The sequence below is a fragment of the Theropithecus gelada genome, chromosome 8 (genome assembly GCF_003255815.1).
Source record: "Theropithecus gelada isolate Dixy chromosome 8, Tgel_1.0, whole genome shotgun sequence".
Lineage (NCBI taxonomy): Eukaryota > Metazoa > Chordata > Mammalia > Primates > Cercopithecidae > Theropithecus > Theropithecus gelada.
This window is the reverse complement of record NC_037676.1, coordinates 118,894,608-118,915,576: the sequence shown is the minus strand read 5'-3', so window position 1 is coordinate 118,915,576 and position 20,969 is coordinate 118,894,608. Positions and strand designations below refer to the sequence as shown.

The 20,969-nt window shown below is 35.8% G+C and overlaps 1 protein-coding gene across 2 annotated transcripts in view; it reads left to right on the top strand.

The window, feature by feature from the left end:
- The window catches only part of EIF3H (eukaryotic translation initiation factor 3 subunit H), a 122,931-nt gene that overhangs the window by 38,826 nt on the left and 63,136 nt on the right, over window positions 1–20,969 (top strand). For both annotated transcript variants that reach the window (XM_025393666.1, XM_025393667.1), the window contains one exon: window positions 5,735–5,891. In XM_025393666.1, coding sequence (XP_025249451.1) covers window positions 5,735–5,891 — 157 coding nt within the window. The remainder of the gene's footprint in view (window positions 1–5,734; window positions 5,892–20,969) is intronic.

Below are 20,969 nucleotides of genomic sequence, written 5' to 3'. Positions count from 1 at the left end.
TTTTGTATTTTTAGTAGAGACGGGGTTTCACCATGTTAGCCAGGATGGTCTCGATCTCCTGACCTCGTGATCCACCCGCCTTGGCCTCCCAAAGTGCTGGGATTACAGGCTTGAGCCACCGCGCCCGGCCGACCAGCAGTGTATTGTAGTCACCTGAGGAGTTACAACAAAACAAAAACAAAGGAAAGCTAGGCCGTACAACTTCATTAAAAGTTAGAATTAAATAGGATGTTAGAGTAAGTTGGAGAAACTGAAAACAGACACCGCCCACCAAACCCAGTATAGGAACCCACCCCATATCAGTTAGCTGAATTTCAGGAGTGTGCTCAGGCATTAGTATACTTTAAAGCTCCCCAGATGGCTCTAATGTGTATCCAGAATGAGGACCCCTCTTCATTTATCTAAAAAAAGCTCTTTAGGTGATTTTGCTTAGCTGAGAATGAGTAAATAGGGCTCGTGAGTGTATATGTATCACAAATGCGGGGTCATTTGTGATACATGTAAACAAAATATAACAGGAGAGTGTTTTTGTTTTGAAGAATGGTTAAGCTTTCCATGTGTCTTTTTCAGCCTTTGCTGTTATCACCATGTTTGGTGTGCTCAGCTTGGTGTCACTCATTTATTGTGAAGTAATTAGAAGTGCTTTGGACTCAGAAGTCAGATCTCACTTCCCTGGCTGGATTCCCTGTCAGCTTATCTCTGTTTCCTTATATAAAATGGGAAAATAATATAACTGACTTCATAGGGCGGTTGTAAGGATTCAGTGAGTCATTGCGTGTAAGACACTTAGTGGTCTTAGCTTGACATATCATAAGTGATTGATAAGTGTTTGCTGTTCATTCCTTCAGCAAAATATGTTTTGAGTATCTTTTATGTGCCAGTATCTGTGTTAGGTGTTGAAGATGTGGTGAGTAAATCATCCTTTCATTTTTATGGGAACCTTTACAAGGGGAGACAATGAGCGCATTGATTCTGTCTCTTATTAAAGATACGTCAAATCTATGAAACTTTGAAATACATATACATGGGAAATTCTTGGTTATCTATGTAGAGTAGCAGAAGTATGTATGTCATTTAGTTCTATTGAATCAGGAATTTCCTTTCCTTTTAACATCTAAATCAATGTCCACAACCTTTCTGGCACCAGGGACTAGTTTTGTGAAAGACAATTTTTCCATGCAGGGATAGTTGTGGGGAGATGAGAGGATGGTTTCTGGACGACACTGTTCCACCTCAGATCGTCAGGCATTAGATTCTCCAAAGGAGCGTGCAACCTAGATCCCTCGCATGTGCAGTTCACAATAAAGGTTTGTGCTTCTGTGAGAATCAGTGCCACTGGTCACCTGACAGGAGACGAGCTTAGGCAGTTTACCTCCCGCTGTGCAGCCAGGTTGCTATCAGGACACGGAGCAGTACCCGAGCAGTACCCGTCTGTGGCCTGGGGGTTGGGAACCTCTGCTCCAAATGAATCCTACTCTAAGGCATCTCCACGACATTACTTCTTGAACTAAAGAATTGAGGTTTTAGTGTGTATGTAGGAAGTAGGAGGATCATAAAGTGTCACAATGAAGAATGAGCTAGCTTAGTTTTGATAATAATGGTTTTTTTTTTCCTGAGTACTTTATCAGATTATATTAAAATGACAAGATCGTAAATATTAAAGTTGGAAATTATTTTAGTGATCGAGTCTTTCCTGAATGCTTTCTTTTTTGGACAGCCTTAGAGTTGAAATCGTCTTTCCAGAAACTATCACCTGTGGTCCTTAGGTTTTACCTTCAAAGTAAGACTAATCCTCTAGCAACCAAAGAGCTCTTCAGTGTTTGGAAAGTGCTTTTTTTGAGTGTCCCTTGCCTAGAGAGAGATTTGCATTAATTTTACTGGTTCTCATCATAGGATTTTAAGCTTTCTCACTTGTAACTACCCTTTTCTGTGGATTCTTACTCATACTGATTGTTTTTTGTGTTTTTCTCATTTCTTAGTTGGGTACTGTTACTGGTAAATTTTCTCTTGGGTCATTGTGAAGAACTGAGGATAACAGTTCAGTGATGTTGAAAGAGTGAGATAATTATTTCTTTTACTTGGAGCACTGTATTCTATTGATAATATATAAAATTGCATTGGCTCTTTGGCAAGCATGTCAAGCCTGGTGTGCTGTTTGGTTACGTTATCCTTACTGATCCCTTTAGAATTCACTTTTGTTAGAGTTAAGACAGTTTTCAATATAGTTTGAACAGTAAAAACTTGTTTTAAAATATATTAATTTTTTTGTTGCTATTTTCTTCGTTACTGGAAATGAGGTTATTTTCACCTGGCTTCTTTATGAAACTGTGCTGGTACTAGTCACCAGTATTCTCTTTTGCATATGTAGGAATCAGCTGTTTAGGAATCACTTCTACAATTTGTCTGAAGAACTGTGTTAAGCTCATATATATCTTCTAGTATCTCTTGTTTACTTTGATTTCAGTAGTGGTTCAGCAATCTCATTAGTAGGGGTTAGTGTAAAGGAATCTAGGTAACCTAGATGAATTGGTAGATGTGTTTGTAATAACTATCAGTTTAGTTTATCCCTTCTTAATCATCTGTGTTTGTTCTGTTTTTTAAGTGTAAAAATGATTTTTCTTGGCAGAGAGGTATGTTGAATAAGCATTAGTTATTGACAAAAATCAACAATATTGGTCATTTATTGAGCACTTAGTAAGTATGTGGCAGACTCTGCAAAGAACTCTATACTGTGTCATTTTTAGTAGTGTCGGTAATGATATGAATAGTGCTATTTTGCAAATTAAAATCTAAGGCTTGAGAAGATTAAATAGCTTTCTCAAGGTCACAGCTAGTAAATGCTGGAGCTGGAACTCATACCCATACTTGTATGACTCATTAAGTCCATTTTTGTGCCTTTCAAGAAGTGGAGAGGTCTTTCATACAGGAATGTGTAGGTTGTGTACTTCTTTCATTTCATAGTATTGAAAGTCTGCCAGTCTTATTAGTTGGTGTTAATCCATTTTGAGCTCTTTTCTCTGCTGACTGCTTGCTCTCCTTTGGAGTTCCGTATCTTACTGGTGTAGTCTTTTTGGATCTATTCATAACACAGTTTTTACTGCATGTCTGTTGTCTATTACTAACCGGTTATTTTAATTATCAATTTAGTTAGTAATATGAAAATCATCTCCTTGTTATTAAAGTATACGCACAAGCTTTGAACTTCAACTAGGTTTAAATCTTGGCTCCACTACTTCCTAGATGTGTGACCGTTAGCCGTTTACTTAATTTCTCTCTGCCTCAGTTTTCTTATCTATAAAATGAGTATAACTGTACCTTTCCCCTAAGGTTGTTGTAAAAATTACATGATAGGGTAATACATGCAAAATAATTAGGTGATTGCCTATTATATAATGTTTAGTAAATGTAATGTGCTGTTATTAACTGGTCATTAATTAGTTTCTTTTTTTCTTTCATAATTGGTGTATTGGTTGTGTTGAGGATCAGTACACAGACATTTCAATTTATTCGCAATTCTTAACATATATACTGAAAATCTAAAAAGCCATGTATTATAATTTTAAAAGTTATTTCAGTAACTTTCCAGCTTAAAATTGGGAAGCAAATTTTCTATAAGAGGCTATCAAGTGCCGGTATCTTCACATGTTAGTAAGCTGTTACATAGATCTCACCAATTCACAATATAATAATATGGACTACATACTCAAATTTTCCATCTTCCACAGCACATTAACAAAGTTAATTAGAAAAGCAGGACTCCCACTACCAAAGATGTTACAGTGCATACAATTATGACAGGGAGAGTCATTATCAAAGAGCGTGTTTCTTTTTTTTTTTTTTTTGAGACGGAGTCTCGCTCTGTCGCCCAGGCTGGAGTGCAGTGACCGGATCTCAGCTCACTGCAAGCTCCGACTCCCGGGCTCACGCCATTCTCCTCCCTCAGCCTCCCGAGTAGCTGGGACTACAGGCGCGTGCCACCACGCCCGGCTAATATTTTGTATTTTTTAGTAGAGGCGGGGTTTCACCGTGTTAGCCAGGATGGTCTTGATCTCCTGACCTCGTGATCCGCCCATCTCGGCCTCCCAAAGTGCTGGGATTACAGGCTTGAAAGAGTGTGTTTCTTTAGGAAATAGTTCTACTAAAAATAATGTGGGAGTGAAAGTAATTTAAACTGTTCAGGACATTAAATGCAGGACCGTAACTCCATATTGCCATTTAATATGCTTTGTATTACAGGATATAAAAACTAACCCCCAACTATGGAATGTTAAGCTGACAAGACAGTCAAACTCTCCCATAATTCAATATCTCACACAAACTTTTGTTTACAAAATAGTTGATAACAGTATTCCTCTGGGTTGTACAAGAAGGGAAATAGGGACTACTGATAAGATGCAATGTATTATGATAATAGTTAAACTTGGCTTCTTTATCTCTGGTGTCATCAGAGGCTGGACTTTTCTCAGTTTTGGTTTCTTCATTTTGTGCAGGTAAATTTCTTTAGTTTCCTGGTTGGCCACTTTGGCCTGTTTTCCCTGTGCTCCCCTTTTCCCTTTGTTTGCACTTTTTTGTCTGAAGATTTATCCTTTCCTGCTGCCTTTTTTAGCTTTGTTTCCACTTTTGCGGGAGCAAGTTTAGCTGACAACCGCATTGATTCCCTCTTAGGCTGTTTCTTCACCACCCCTGTGGCTGAGCTGACCTGTGGACTCAGGCTGCGCACAGAAGTAGCTGCCCGTCCTGTGTGTGCCTGGCCCACCCATTACTTAATTTCTAACAGTAATACATTTGTTTTAATGGAGCACTAATAACGTACAAATAAATTGTCATTTTCTTGTTAGACTTCTTTTCCCTCTGAGAACTTTACATTATAATTTTGAATGTGTTGCCTTTTGGGTCTTCAGGCCATGGGCTTATATGAAATATTAATGTTATTATTATTAATATGTGTCAGGCACTATAAAAAGAACTTTACATATATTAACCCCATGTTGTAGGAATTATTAGTATTATTATTATTGCAGACTTTAATTGCTTGTCCGCCTATGCACGGTGTTACCTCTTTTATCTTTATGGGAATATTAAAGGAGAGAGTAGTATAAGATCCGGTTATTCCATGAGAGGTTGTTTAGTGAATCCTTCTGGTTGAGGAAAACTAGATCATGCTGGAGACTGTACCAACCAGATTCTTGTTGGATACATGCTGGAGACTGTACCAACCAGATTCCCGTTGTTGCATCCTCTGACTATGGAGATGATCTGTTGAGAAAGACAAAATGAGAATTTATCAGAAGGCTCTGCTTTCAGGTGTCCCAATAATTGAGACCTTTATCTCTGTATCTTAATGATTTTTGTCATTTACGTGTCTATTAACATGATCACTTTCTCAATAATAGCTGCAGGTTGAGGGGAGTATTTATTGTTTGATTTGGCTGAAGGAACTCCTAGATGCCAGACCATGGGGGAGCTTTGATTTAAGAGCACAAATGCTGTACATGGACATTTTTGACATGTAGTCCAATTCCTGGAGTTTCACATCTACATTTAGATTATGTGAGCTTTATTATTTATGTAAGGGTAAAGGAAAGGATTTGTAAGACATTTATTTATTCCTCTTATTTAATTTTGTGGTTTTGCAAACCTAGTGCAGTTTATTTTGTTTTTTTTTCTTAGAAATAAAGGAAATAATAAACTAGGATGGTTGTTAAGCTCCTTTCTGTGTGTGTGTGTGTTTTAGGTGGTATTAAAGATAATCAAACATTATCAAGAAGAAGGACAAGGAACTGAAGTTGTTCAAGGAGTGCTTTTGGGCCTGGTTGTAGAAGATCGGCTTGAAATTACCAACTGCTTTCCTTTCCCTCAGCACACAGAGGATGATGCTGACTTTGATGAAGGTAAGGGTGTTCATCACAAGTGTGTCTTTGCAGTGCATACAAATGGATATTAACACAGGTCTCACCATAACTTTTGATAAAGTTATGTGAGCTGGGAGTCTGTCAGGCCAGCCTACTTCACTTGATATCTGATACTTTGGGAAAATTATATAAATTCTGGGAAATGAGGGTTTATACCATAGACATCATTAGTTTGGCCTTTACTTATTTGGAATTTGTGATTCCGATTTGTAATAGATTGGATAGGAACTCTGCTGATGTTGACTTTGTCAACCTGAAATCAGCTTACTAAATAAAGATTTGAGGGACAAAGATCATCCTTATGTGTCTGGTATCCATTCCCTTCTATCTTCTTTTGATTAAGTCAGTGTTTAGAAAGAGATGGAGTCATTTTCTGCTTCAGAAAGAAGATACTCCTCAAGCATTTCAGAAATATTCTGTTTTTGTACTATGGGTGTAATTGTTTCATTAGCAAAGGCTGAGAGTAGTTAAAAGCTCACATCAAAGGCTAAAGTCAGCATCTAAAAGATTTTTTAAAAAATCACGTTGAAAATAACTTCTCACTTATTTGAACTCTCAGGTTTCATTTTCTGTGTAACTTTTTATTGTGGTAAAAAGCACATAAAAATTTTAAGTATACATTACAGTAGTGTTAAGTATATGCATATTGTGCAGTAGGTTTCTAGAACTATTTCATCTTGCAAAACTCAAACTGTGTATCTATTGAACAATCCTTTTTCCACCTCTTTCATCCCTTCATCCCCTATTCTACTTTGTGTTTCCAAGAGTCTGACTATAGGTACCTCATGTTAGTGGAATCATGTGGCATTTATTGTTTTGTGAGTGGCTTATTTAGCATAATGTCCTAAAAGTTCATGCATGTTGTAGCAATGACAGGATTTTCTTCTTTTTTCTTAACACTGAATAATAATTCATCATCTGTATATACCACTTTTCCTTATCCAGCCATCTGTCGATGGAAGTTTAGGTTACTCCCACCTATTGGCTATTGTGAATAATGCTGCAGTGAACATGGTTGTGCAAATATCTCTTCAAGATCCTGTTCCCATTTTCTTTTGGATATGTACCCAGAAGTGGTATTACATAGTAATTCTATTTTTAATTTTTTGAGGAACTTCTGTATGTTTTTTAGTAGCAGCTGCACCATTTTACATTTCCAACCTTGCACAAGGGTTCCAATTTCTTAATATCCTTGTCAACACTTGTTGTTTTCTGTGTGTTTGATAATGGCCATTTTAACAGATATGAGGTGATCATCTTATTGTGGTTTTGATTTGTACTTCTGATGATTACTGATGTTGAGGATCTTTTCATATGCTTATTGGTGATTTGTATATCTTTGAAAAAATGTCTATTCAAGTCCTTTGCTTATTTTAAAATTGGAGGCTTTTTTTTTTTCCTGTTGAGTTGAAGGAGTTCTTTATATTCTGGATATTAACCTCTTATCAGATATGTGGTTTGCAATATGTATTTTCTCCCGTTTTGTAGGTTACCTTTTTACTATATTGATTGTTTGCTGGGCAGGAGTTTTTACATTTGATGTACTCAATTTATTTGCATCATCTTTTAGCAGCGTTTTGTAGGTAACCAAAGCGTTTTACCTCTTTGCTTAAGTTTATTCCTAAGTATTTTATTCTTCATGATGCTATTGTAAATTGGATTTTTCTTAATTTCCTTTTTGTCATTTTCGATATGACTTTTAACTGATCACTTTAACTTTGATAGAATGTTACTTCATTTGACTTCATACCTTCATAATACCTTGAGCATATGATAGACACAAAGTATATGCTTGCTAAAGTGAAATACCTTGCAATTTGTCTGCAAAACAGTTTTTCATTAAAGAATTCCTCTGGAAACTACCCAGGGCTACTTTTGTTCTAGGCACCTGAATACTAGCATACTTGGATTTTTTAAACCTTTATGCAGTGTGCATCTTTTTTTTTTTTCTTTAAAAAAAACTGGCTGTGCTCTCCCTATTTCATCTGAATTACCTCCCACAGAATTAAGGTTGAGATTTCTCTGCAGTTCATTCTGGCAGTATTAGAATATCTCTTTCGCTATACATGTACATATCTGGGGGTACTTAATTATATTTAAATAATCACTAGGGCTGGAAAAGAAGAGATTGTTAATGCAGTTTCTTTGGTTTACAAGTGAGGAGTTTGAGAGGTTTAAGTGTTTTGTTTGGTTATTGGGTTGGTGGCACAGTTGAGAATAGAATCTATTCCAGAACAGTTAACACTGTCACACAGTTTTTTTCAGGTAATTAATTTTTTAAATAATATTCTTGGTTTAGAATATGAAGAAATAATATTCATTGCAATTATGGTAGGCAAATGAAACAAAATATATTACTAATTCTAGATCATTGGAAACCAACTTCTTTTATGAGCCTGAAATACTTGAATTGACCAGTATGTTATTTCACGAACATGCACTTGATTTTTAAAATTTCTATAAGCTCTTTATTTTCAAAGTCTTAAAAGAATGTTTATTTCAAAAGTTTCACATGGAGTAAGAAGCACAGATTATTATCCTAATTTTACAAATTGGAAAACTGAGAACAGAAGAATAACTGTGTGGATTTACGTAGGTAGACTTTGCGAGAATAGATTTTTTTAAAAAAATGATCATTTAGGGCCTTTTAACTGATAAGAAAAACAAAACCTCAATTCTTTGGTTTTCCTGCCAGTTTTCTCTGCTTCTTCACTTGGGTTAGAGAAAAAGCAAGTTCCAGAATATATACTACATGCTGCTATTTGTGTGAAATTTTAAAAAATATAATACTACATACTGATAAAAGATACACATGTAGTAAGAGTATAAACATGCATGAGAATAATAAACACCAAATTCAGGATAATAGTTACCTCTGGAAGGGGAGGTATAGAGGGGACACAGAGGACTTCAGCTTTATTGGTAAAATTACTTAAGTTGGGTAGCAAGGACACAAGTGTATGTTATTTGTGTTAGTCCATTTTCATGCTGCTGATAAAGACATACCCCACACTGGGTAAGTTACAAAGAAAAAGAGGTTTAATGGACTCACAGTTCCACATGGCTGGGAGGGCCTCACAATCACGATGGAACGTGAAAGGCATGTCTTACATGGCAGCAGGCAAGAAATAAAATGAGAACCAAGCGAAGAGGGTTTCCCCTTATGAAATCATCAGATTTTGCAAGACTTACTCATTACCATGAGAACAGTATGGGGGCAACCGCCCCTATGATTCAGTTATCTCCCACTACGCCCCCTCCCACAACATGTGGGAATTATGGGAGCCACAATTCAAGATGAGATTTGGGTGGCGACACAGCCAAACCGTATCATGCCACCCCTGCTCTTCCCAAATCTCATGTCCCCACATTTCAAAACCAATCATGCCTTCCCAACTGTCCCCCAGAGTCTTAACTCAGTTCAGCATTAACTCAAAAGTCCACAGTCCAAAGTCTCATCTGAAACAAGGCAAGTTCCTTCTACCCGTGATCCTGTAAAATCAAAAGCAAGTTAGTTCTTCCTAGATATGACAGGGGTACAGGCATTGGATAAATACACCCATTTCAAATGGGAGAAATGAGCCAAAATGAAAGGGCAGAAGGCCCAAGGCAAATCTTGAAATCCAGTGGGGCAGTCAAATCTTAAAGCTCCAGAAGTGATCTCCTTTGACTCCATGTCTCACATTCAGGTCAAGCTAATGCGAGAAGTGGGCAGCTCTGCCCCTGTGTCTTTGCAGGGTACAGCCTTCCTCCCGGCTGCTTTCATGGGCTGGCGTTGAGTGTCTGCGGCTTTTCCAGGTGCATGGTGCAAGCTGTTGGTGGATCTACCATTCTGGGGTCTGGAGGACAGTGGCCTTCTTCTCACAGCTCCACTAGGCAGTACCCCAGTGGGGACTCTGTGTGGGGGCTTCAACCCCACATTTCCCTTTTGTGCTGCCCTAGCAGAGGTTCTACATGAGAGCCCTGCACCTGCAGCAAACTTCTGCCTGGACATCCAGGCATTTCCATACATCCTCTGAAATTTAGGCAGAGGTTCCCAAACCTCAATTCTTGACTTCTGGGCACCTGCAGGCTCAACACCACATGGAAGCTGCCAAGACTTGGGGCTTGCACCCTCTGAAGCCACAGCCCGAGCTGTATCTTGGCTCCTTTTAGCCATGGCTAGAGTGGCTAGGATGCAGGCCACCAAGTCCCTAGGCTACACACAGCAGGAGGGCCCACAAAACCTTTTTTTCCTTCTAGGCCTCTAGGCCTGTTATGGGAGCTGCAGCTGTGAAGGTCTCCGACATGTCCTGGAGACATTTTCCCCACTGTCTTGGAGATTCGCATTTGGCTTCTCATTATGCAAATTTCTGCTTGAATTTCTCCTCGGAAAGTGGGCTTTTCTTTTCTATCGCATTGTTAGGCTGCAAATTTTCTGAACCTTATTCTGTGTTTCCCTTTTAAAACTGAATGATTTTAACAGCACCCAAGTCACCTCTTCAATGCTGTGCTGCTTAGAAATTTTTTCCATCAGATACCCTAAATCATCTCTCTCAAGTTCAGAGTTCCACAAATCATTTAGCAGTCTCTATGCTAAAACATAGCGAGAATCATTTTTATTGCAGTTCCCAGCAAGTTCCTCATCTCCATCTGAGATCACCTCAGCTTAGATTTCGTTATCCATGTCATTATTAGCATTTTGGTCAAAACCATTCAACAAGTCTCTGGGAAGTGCCAAACTTTCCTACAGTTTTTCTGTCTTCTGAGCCCTTTCAACTGTTTCAGCCTTTGCCTACTATCTGGTTCCAAAGTTGCTTCCACATTTTTGGATATTTATAGTGGCACCCAACTCTTGGTACCAATTTACTGTATTAGTCCGTTTTCATGCCACTGATAAAGACATACCCGAGACCTGGCAATTTATAAAGAAAAAGAGATTTAATGGACTCACAGTTCTACGTGGATGGGGAGGCCTCACAATCATGGCAGAAGGCAAAAGGCATGTCTTAGATGGTGGCAGGCAAGAGAGAAAATGAGCATGAACATGTACATTAAACATTTAAATGAAAACATTTAATATTTGTCAGTGTAAAAATTTAAATTTAAGAACACTACAACAATTCAAGTTTTTAAAATTTCAATTAAAATATGTTTTAAATTTAAATCAAACAGTTGTAAATGTAGAAAAATATTTTAGCCCTGAGATAGAGACTTACGTTTATCATTAAATAATAAAAAATAGGCATTGTATTCTGTGTACTGTATATAAATTGCCTATGATTAGTTGTTAATCTGCACAGTTGAAGGTCTTTTCAGTCCCATTTTCTGAAATTAGGATACTGATGTTTAGTGACATAAATAACTTATCAGAAATCTTAACTAGGAATTGGTAATATAGGGATTATAACCAATAGCTGGCTGAGTTCCAAATACCATGGTTTTTCTACTATAATATGTTGCTCTTAGACTCTTAGTGAAGTGTATGCCAGAAGTTAAAGGGTGTTGAGTGTAGGTCATTATTCCGTATGTGAAATCCACTTTTTGTGTAAAACAAGTAAATAAGTTTTTCTTGGTCTACCTTTGGAAATTAATGGGAATTGTCATTTTTCTTATACATGTGAAAAATCTAAGATAATAGTATTCTTTAGTTTTTCATAACCTCATGTGATAGATTTAAATTTTAGGTTCTTTCACCTAACCCATATATTCTTTTTGAAAAAATACTTGCATTGATCTCTCCATTTTATTTTTCATGAGAATTTAAAAAATATTCATAAATTTTTCTGACAACTATTTACTCCTCAACCCTTTAGAATGACTGTGTACTTGGTGATGGTAACATTCCCTCCTTTTTATTTGTGTGCTGTCCTCTGGCCTTTTTCCTGGGTGACTGTGCTTTCCATTCAAACATTTTGAGGGTGGACTTTCCCATATTACATTCTCTCCATTTAAGTTTCCCTACTTCTATCCTTTCCTCTTTTTCTTTTTCATCTTAGATTATTCGTTCCCTATAAAAATTTAGTTTTTCTGTCTTCCAGAACCTTGCCATAGTTTCTCTAAGAAGTTGGTGAGATGACAGGCTTGATGGTGATAGCCACAGTTTCCATTCTAACTATAATTCTGAAAAAATGCAAAGTTAGGAACTCTTTTATTCAGAATTAAAAGGCCCATAATTATGCAGTTGATATTTCACCCAACTCTGAGTTGAGAGATTACAAACTTGCCAAGTGCTGTTTCTCAATCCATTGTCCTCACAAAAACAGTGAATTCTGATATGATCCAATGGTCAGTTATTAAACTAAGGCTCATTTCCTCCTGGCCTTGAATGTACTGTTCACGTATTTCTAGATATACAGATATTGGACATAATTATTTCTGTCTTCATTTTCTTTCCCACCATAGTAATTTTTATTTATTCTTTTGTGTTTTTATTACAATTAGCATTTTCAATACAATGTAACTCCTAACATTTTTTTTTCTTTTTTGGGGGAAGCAGGTTTTATTACTAATTTTAATATATGTATTTTTATTTCAGTAGGTTTTTGGGGAATGGGTGGTGTTTGGTTACATGAATAAGTTCTTTTTCTGAGATTTTGGTGCACCCATCACCTGAGCAGTGTACACCGTATGCAGTGTGCAGTCTTTCAACCCTTACCACCCCCCAACCCTTTCCCCCAGTTCCTCAAAGCCTGTTGTATCCTTCTTATGCCTTTGCATCCTCATAGCTTCACTCCAACTTATGAATGAGAACATATGATACTCGGTTTTCCATTCCCGAGTTACTTCACTTAAAATAATCGTTTCTAATTCCATCAAGGTTGCTGCAAATGCCATTATTTTGTTACTTTTTATGCCTGAATAGCATTCCATAATATATGTATGCATCACATTTTCTTTATCCACTGATTGATTGATGAGCATTTGTGCTGGTTCCATATTTTTGCAATTGCAAATTGTGCTGCTATAAACATACGTGTACAACTATCTTTTTCGCATAATGACTTCTTTTCTTCTTGGTAGATACCCAGGAGTGGGATTGCTGGATCAGATGGCAGATCTACTTTTAGTTCTTTAAGGAATTGCCACACACTGTTTTCCATAGTGGTTGTACTAGTTTACATTCCCACCAAAAGTGTTTTCTTTTCACCCCATCCACGCCAACATCTATAATTTTGTTTTTTTGTTTTTTGTTTTTTTTTGATTGTGGACATTCTAGCTAGGAGTAAGGTGGCATTGCACTGTGGTTTTGATTTGCATTTCCCTGATCATTAGTGATGTTGAGCATTTTTTCGTATGTTTGTTGACCATTTGTGTATCTTCTTTCATGTCCTTAGCTCACTTTTTGATGCAGTTGTTTTTTTCTTGCTGACTTGTTTGAGTTCGTTGTAGATTCTGGATATTAGTCCTTTGTCGTTTATATAGATTGTGAAGATTTTTCCTACTCTGTGGGTTGTCTGTTTACTCTGCTGATTATTTCTTTTGCTGTGCAGAAGCTTTTTAGTTTAATTAAGTCCCATCTATTTATCTTTGTTTTGTTGCATTTACTTTTGGGTTCTTGGTTATGAAGTCTGCCTACGCCAGTGTACTGAAGGGGTTCTCCAATGTTAGCTTCTAGAATTTTTATGGTTTCAGGTTTTAGATTTAAGTCTTTGATCCATCTTGAGTTGATTTTTGTATAAGGTGAGAGATGAGGATCCAGTTTCATTCTTCTACATGTGGATTGCCCATTATCTCAGCACCATTTGTTGAATTGGGTGTCATTTCCCCACTTTATGTTTTTGTTTGCTTTGTCAAAGTCAGTTAACTGTAAGTATTTGGCATTATTTCTGGGTTCTCTGTTCTGTTCCATTGGACTATATACATGTTTTTATACCAGTACCATACTGTTTGGTGACTATGGCCTTACAGTAGTTTAAAGTTGGGTAATGTAATTCCTCCAGATTTGTTTTTTTGCTTAGTCTTCTTTTGGCTATGCAGGCTCTTTTTTGGTTCCATATGAATTTTAGGATTGTTTTTTCTAGTTCTGTGAAGAATGAGGTGGTATTTTGAGAGGGGACTGCATTGAATTTGTAGGTTGCTTTTGGCAGTATGGTCATTTTCACAACATTGATTCTACCCATCCATGAGCATGGATGTGTTTCCATTTATTTGTGTCATGTATGATTTCTTTGAGCAGTGTTTTGTAGTTTTCCTGGTAGAGGTTTTTCACTTCCGTGCTAACCCATATACTCATTAATATAAATGGGCATTAAAATGTAGTCACCAGTAGATTTTTGTTAAACTTAGATAAAAACTATAATTTTCTGTTATATGAAATAGTCCTGTGTGTTGATTTTTTAAAATCATGGTAAAGACCCATTGCATTTCTTACTGCTTTTCTATTGTTTTGTGCTCTCTAAAACTAGCATTTATTCAGAGAAAGGTCTTTTTTTGTGCCATCCGCCTCAGGGAGGTAATATACCAAATATTTCAAAATTTTAATGAGTATATATTTCAAGTGTTTTGTTTGTTTGTTTTGGTGTCTCATGTAAAGAGGATATTTTTAATCTGTTGTCCAAAAGTGAAATATTAGTAAATGGTTTAAGTCAGAGATTGACAAATAATGATCTGATTTGTAAATAGAGTTTTGTAGGGACACTGCGATGCCCATTCACATATTTTTTTGTGGCTTCATTCCCGATACAGTGGCACAGTTGAGTAGTTGTAACTGAGACCATATGGGTCCTAAGCCTGACATATTTACTGTCTGATCCTTAAAGAAATTTTGACCACCTGTGATTTATATAACTTCATGTCTTACTGTTCTCCCTCTCCTGTAAAGTTAAAGAATAAGGCAATAAATCCTCTCTTTCATCATAAATTGATAATTTTTTGTGCGATATTTGTTCTTGATGTTACCTTTAATCTTGGCTGAGCTCAGAATGTATTTTGAGCACTGAAACGAACATACTGATACTATAGGATGTTTGTTTCACTGGCACACCTAGAAAGTATCAGAATAGGTAGTTTTTGCTTTAGTTTTAATGCCTTTTTCATGAAAAAGAAAACACATATGAAGTTGTAATTCGTGGTTGCTGACCTGTGACTAGGCATTGTGGGAAGATAATGGTATGAGGCCAGAAAACCTGGGTGGAAATCTTAGCTTTATACTTTGGAGTTGTGCAACATAGAATAATTTCTGAACCAATTTTTTCTGACTCTGGTATCTTTTATTTAGCACGTATTAATTGCTCACTTGAGTCCTAGAAACAATGAGAATGATAATTTCTTTATGAGAGTAATGTTTTGTATTGTGCTGTGTTAGATTATGTTACTGGATGATTCAAAACCTAGAAAACTTTTGTTATAAGTTTTCTATTTGTTTCTCTTAATTCACAATTTTTTTTTTGTACATGTGGTAACTCCTTTGAGTGGATTCAGTCTTCATAAACTTTTGTATTACAGAATTTACCTTCTAGTTGAAAGTGAGATAATTTGATCATATTAGAGAATATATGCTTTTTCAAAACAAAACAAAAAAAGAGTAGAAAAACTCATACTAAAATTCCCATTAGGGGGCACTATTATCAAGCTTAGCAGAACTGAAGACTAATTTGTTTTCTTAAACATGCAACCCAAGGCTTGCTAAAAGGGAAAAATATTTTCATCTGATAAGATTCAGATACTGTTTTATACAACTGAATTCCTTAAATATGTTATAAAGTGCACTGAATTAAACACAGATTCAATAACTCACTGCCTTGCTTTTCAGCAGACTAAATTGATTTAATATTTCAGGTGCTGTAAGAAGCTTACTTTATTTTGCATCAGAGCCAAATCCATAGTTTTCATATTTGGAGTGGCCAATTTTGCTTATTACACACAAAGGATGATCCTTAGCCTTCAAAATAGGTTGATTTCAAAACGAAGCATGAAGAGTGCGTTGTATTCCTAAAATTCAGTTAGGGGAATAAAATAATGTCTTTTTACTCAGACAGTATTCATGTGTGCACCACGTATAATTATTAAAGTGATAATACGCATTGTAGTGATAAATACAACACATAGCTTTTATCTGTTTTTGTTCATTTTCAGTAGGAGAAAATTGTTACTTGAAAATTATTTGCTCTTGTATTAATCAAGTTTGGTGTTGCAGTAAGAAATACTGGCGTCAACTGTTTACATATTTTGTTTATGTTTTCAAAAGAAAAGCAGAGTTGTAGAATCAGTCCTTTCAGAGGCTAAAATATGAATTGACAAAAATGTAATTAAAATATTGATGTATTTAGAGTAATTTTTCCCAGCATAGGGTTATTTTTGTGTGACTGAGTTTGGAGAGAATAAATTTGTATGGTGATGTTATTTGCAGTGCTCTCTGTGCAAGTTAGTTGTATTTTACATTGGAGAAAATCTCTGCTTAGTTACTTGCTTCCTCAAATCTCACCTTCCTTCTCTTCTTAGTTTTCCTGCAGCCCACACCCAGGGTAAAACTGCTGGAAACCTAGTCTGTAGTTACTACTTCGCCTTTGTATTGCTTTTAAGCTCAGGGAAGAATTGAATTTGGACAGAGAAAGCATTTGATATTTTTTAGACAGATGGGGACATTTTGTGAATAGACATGTGTTTACTTATTATTTTGTCTTACCCCCATCTGTATGAATAGTCAGTGATCATTGTGGTCTGTTTGACACATTCCTTTTTTGAAAACTTCTGTTTCTTTTGTTACATTTTTTTTTAAATGATATATTTTTGGTAGAAATGTTAGAAACAATATGTAGACAATTTTGGGGTATGTTTTGAAATTTACTGGAGAAATAGCATGTTTACCTAGTGACCTCATATCATTGTGGTCAGGTGTGGAGGTATGATAAAATGTTTCAAATATCCAGAAAAAAAATTAGTCCACCCTAATTCACTTCAGCATTTAGCCAGCAAATTACTTGAGTGGGAAGTAAAAAAGATACAAAGACACCAAATCTGGTTACTGCCTCAAAAGATTTTAAGTGGGAGAGACAAGTGCGTACATAAAAAAATTGTAAAACAGAATTGATGTAAGTCTAGACTACAAGAGGAAAAAATGATGGGAACACCCAGCTATCAGCCACTAATTCGTTTTGGGGGATGACTTCACAGGAGAGGTGAAGTTTGATTCTATAGATAGATGTCAGTTGCAATTTTAAGTAACTGTTAAACAAGAAAGTTGTGTTCTTTGAATGTGTTCTGATTATTTGTTTATCTGGGTCCTCATAAGTGGCACACACACCTCGAGAAATCAAGAACAAACTGATATGTATATATTTTTAATTTGACATCTTTATTGTTCAGATTCCTTGAAAATACTTTTCAGATATTGCTGTTGCTTTAGTATTCAGGTAGAGAAGTTGTTTTTGACGTTTTTATACATGAAAGTTCTCCTAATAATGATGTTAGTGTCATGTTTATAGAACCTTGGGGCCCATATTGCAGTTCTATTTAAAATATTTAGTAAAATACTTAATAGATACTTGATTTTAGAAGCATTATGTAAGCAGGTAACTAGAGAGAATCTGTACACTGAATTATATAATTCCTCTTGGTACTCATCTTTTTGTTGCTCACGTAGTATTTTGAAAATGTTAAACTGTTCACATTTAGTGATTTACTGCTAAATAATCAGGGCAATGAACTTTAGATTTCTGCTCACTTACATTTATTTGAATCACTCAGAAAAGCCTGATTTGTGAGGTGAAACTTTAACGTAAAAACCTAAATTTACTTTATGTGTTTGGCTTTTGGTTTATTAAGGTGATTAGAATATACGAGAAGCAAAATCCGAATAGGAAGCATCAGTTCCCGTATTTTCATGGCTTTTTGGTTCTTTCAGTTTGAGTGTCTCAAGATTTTAAATACAATAGTAGGAACAAAGTCTAGCTTCATTTTGAAAGCTTGAAAAATATTTTTGCATTTACTTCGTGTTTTACAATTTAGTTCTTTTTCTTTTTTTAAAAAATAAGTTGAGAAACTCTTGTGCGTGGAAGGATAAACTTTTGAAAATGTAGTCAAGGTAAAAGATTTTTCTGCTTAAAGAAATTAAAGCGCTTTACACTCTATTCTCCCTTAGTCCCCAAAGCGTAAGTGCTATGGTTTGGAAAGAAGCCAAGTAAAACCTGTTCAAATTTTGTGCAGACTTAAAGTAATACTGTAAGATTTGAAAATTACAGGTGGATACAGTACTTAAATAGTATTTAAAATTCCTAAGTTTCCCAAGTCTAAAAATGTAATCCTTAAATTACTGTTCCCAGTGGTTTAAATTTTAATTAAATAAAAACTGTCTTACTTTTGACCCACAACAACTTTAGGTAAAGATATTTGAATTTATTACTAAACTTTAAGGTAATAACCATTAAAATGAACTGCTTTAGTACTAATTAAAATGTCAAAAAGTCACAATTACAGTATGTAACCAAAGATCCTTGCTATTTCTTTTTTTTCAAGTTCAGAGTTGCTTCCTATCTTGCCCAGGAGAAATGGTACTCAGTTTCATTCCCCCAATTAAATATATTACCTAATGTATGTTTTACAAGTCAATAATTAATTATAATTACATTTGATGTTTTGGTGCTAATACTGAGTTTTCCAAATTGCCCTTTATCCTAATAGAGTGCTATCTTAGTTATGCCAGTAAAGTGTTCTGTTTGCTTTATATTCATCTCTCTCCAGGTGAAATTTTCAGTTTGTGGAGCTTTTATCTGTTTTGAGATTGTTCTTTTATCTGTTTGAGATTATTCTTCATGGCTTACCTATTAGCAGTTTCAGAATTGTGTTTTCATACCATTAACGCTTCTCCACCATGAGTATTATTTAATGCTTTTTTCTACCAGTAATTTTTACTCAGTACGTTTTAGATGCTTTCCGATATAGTTGAAAACAAAGGCAGTATTTATTTTGACTTTAAGTAATAATGTTATGATATAGGTTTATAATGAAACCCGACATCTCCCTCTTTCCTTACCCCATATACATATTTACCGTTTTTTTTTTTTTTTTTGCCCTCTAACATCTAACCTACAGACATCATCGTTTGATATACAGACAGCCCTTCTTTCCTTTGTGACGGATGAGAGGGCCATACAGTTCTTCCAGTGGTCTTTGCAGAAAGGTGTTCATCTTTTTTCTGGTTTATAGAATTGAATGAGCGACTACCTTGTGGAGACATACTTTGGCGGTAGGCTATTAACCTCACAAACCAGCAACTGTGGTAGAAGGAGTTTGGCAGCAGAGCCATTGATGGGGCTCCCTAGACTTGTGGCATGCTGTTATCCTCAGCAGACAGCAGTGACAGCAGCAGCAGCAGCGGCGGCAGCAGCAGCAGCAGCAACAACAGCAACAGTCCTACGAATTCCAGTTGCTCTCAAGTCACTGTAGATTCCAGGCTCATCTGCTCTCATTTCAGTGTCTCCTTTTTGCTTTTCTTTGTTTCTTCTTTTGTTGTTTATTCATCACACCAATATTTGAGTGGAAACTGTGTGCTGGGCACTTTGGCCTTTGCTAACTTACATTTCTGCTACAGATATTTTTTGAAATGTTTGTTATTTATAGAACTTAGCGGTTTTAAGCAGTGTATTTGACTTGAACATGAGAAGCATGAGGAGACTTGTTTTAGTGCATTATGTTAGTGAATCAGATTATTGAAAGGTGAATATTATGTTAATATGCAGGTGAACATGTCTGGAACATATTTTTGTTTAGCTGGAGAATGTCTTGGGGTTATAAACACATATTTACGAAACTGTGTGTCTCCAAGTTTGTAATTCAAAGTGATTCTGAATGTATGTGTTTCATACGATACTTTTGTTCTTGAAAATTTATAAGTTGATCATCTTTTTTTCTTTGTCATATTAGAAGTATTTTATTTTCATTTTTGATTCATTGTCATTTGGTAGCAACTCCCAATACTTTAAATGTACTCAGTTTTTTAAAAAGTCTATTACCAGGATTGTTGGTAATGTGGATTGTTTCTTCTTAATATTTTAATTTCTCTTCTTCCTCCAACTACCAGCCTCACCAACCCCATGAAAAAAGATAAAACATTAAAAAGATTCAGTACTAGAAGAGGATGAGGGGTTGTATGAAGGATAATAAAATACTTTGATGGGTATGAGCTATTTTCTCTGTTGATAAAATGGAAAATGGGGTGGTATAGATGTTATATGCAGTGTTAAGCTGTGTATGGTTTGCCTCCCTGCCCCTTTTGGAGATATTCGATGTGACCAACAGTGAGACTCTGATGTTTTTTTCATAATCCAGATTTACATTTCTGTCTTAAATTGTCTCCTCATCTTCTGGGCAACCTGAAAAGATGCTAGTATCCAATTATGGAAGCAATGTGTATACACGTATACCGTTACTGTTCTTAGTTGAGAAAATTTCTAAAATAGAATATATTTCTAAAATGTATATATAGCAAATATTATATATTTCTTATATATGGGAAACTTTCAGATAGGCATAACAGGAAATCTAGACTGACTTCTGGCTACTGACAAAGTTCTGGCTTTACTGCTAATTGGAATCTTGAGTCTCTACAGCTTTACTTTTCATATTTACAAAGAGAATCACAGGAGGAACTTTTGTAATTATTTTAGCAGATGGGAAACTGAGTCCCAGAGATGCCCAAGTTTAAAATTAATGGCAAATGCAGAACCAGAAACCCCAGTATGCCCATCTAATATATAATCCATCACAATTTAGGGAGGTGGCAGTAATTCCAGTATGTTTTCAGAAGCACAGTGAGTGATGCAGTTGCCTGCAGTTGTGACTTGTAGACATATTGTATTTACTTAAAAGGCTGCTTCTTGACATTATCATTTATTATCAACACAAATGAAATCAAACGAGTATTAAATTTAACACCAGATTTTTAGAAAGTTAAGTTTGTTGGCGTACACTGGGTATTATATTAAGTAAAAATGAAGGTCAACAGAAGATTAGCGGTGGTTGAATATATACAGACACTAAACCCATTTCACTGCTGAAAGTCAGCACAGCCTCTACTATTTTGCTACATGGAATGGAGAAACTAACTGAAAGTACAGACCAAGCTGGGTGGGGTAGGGG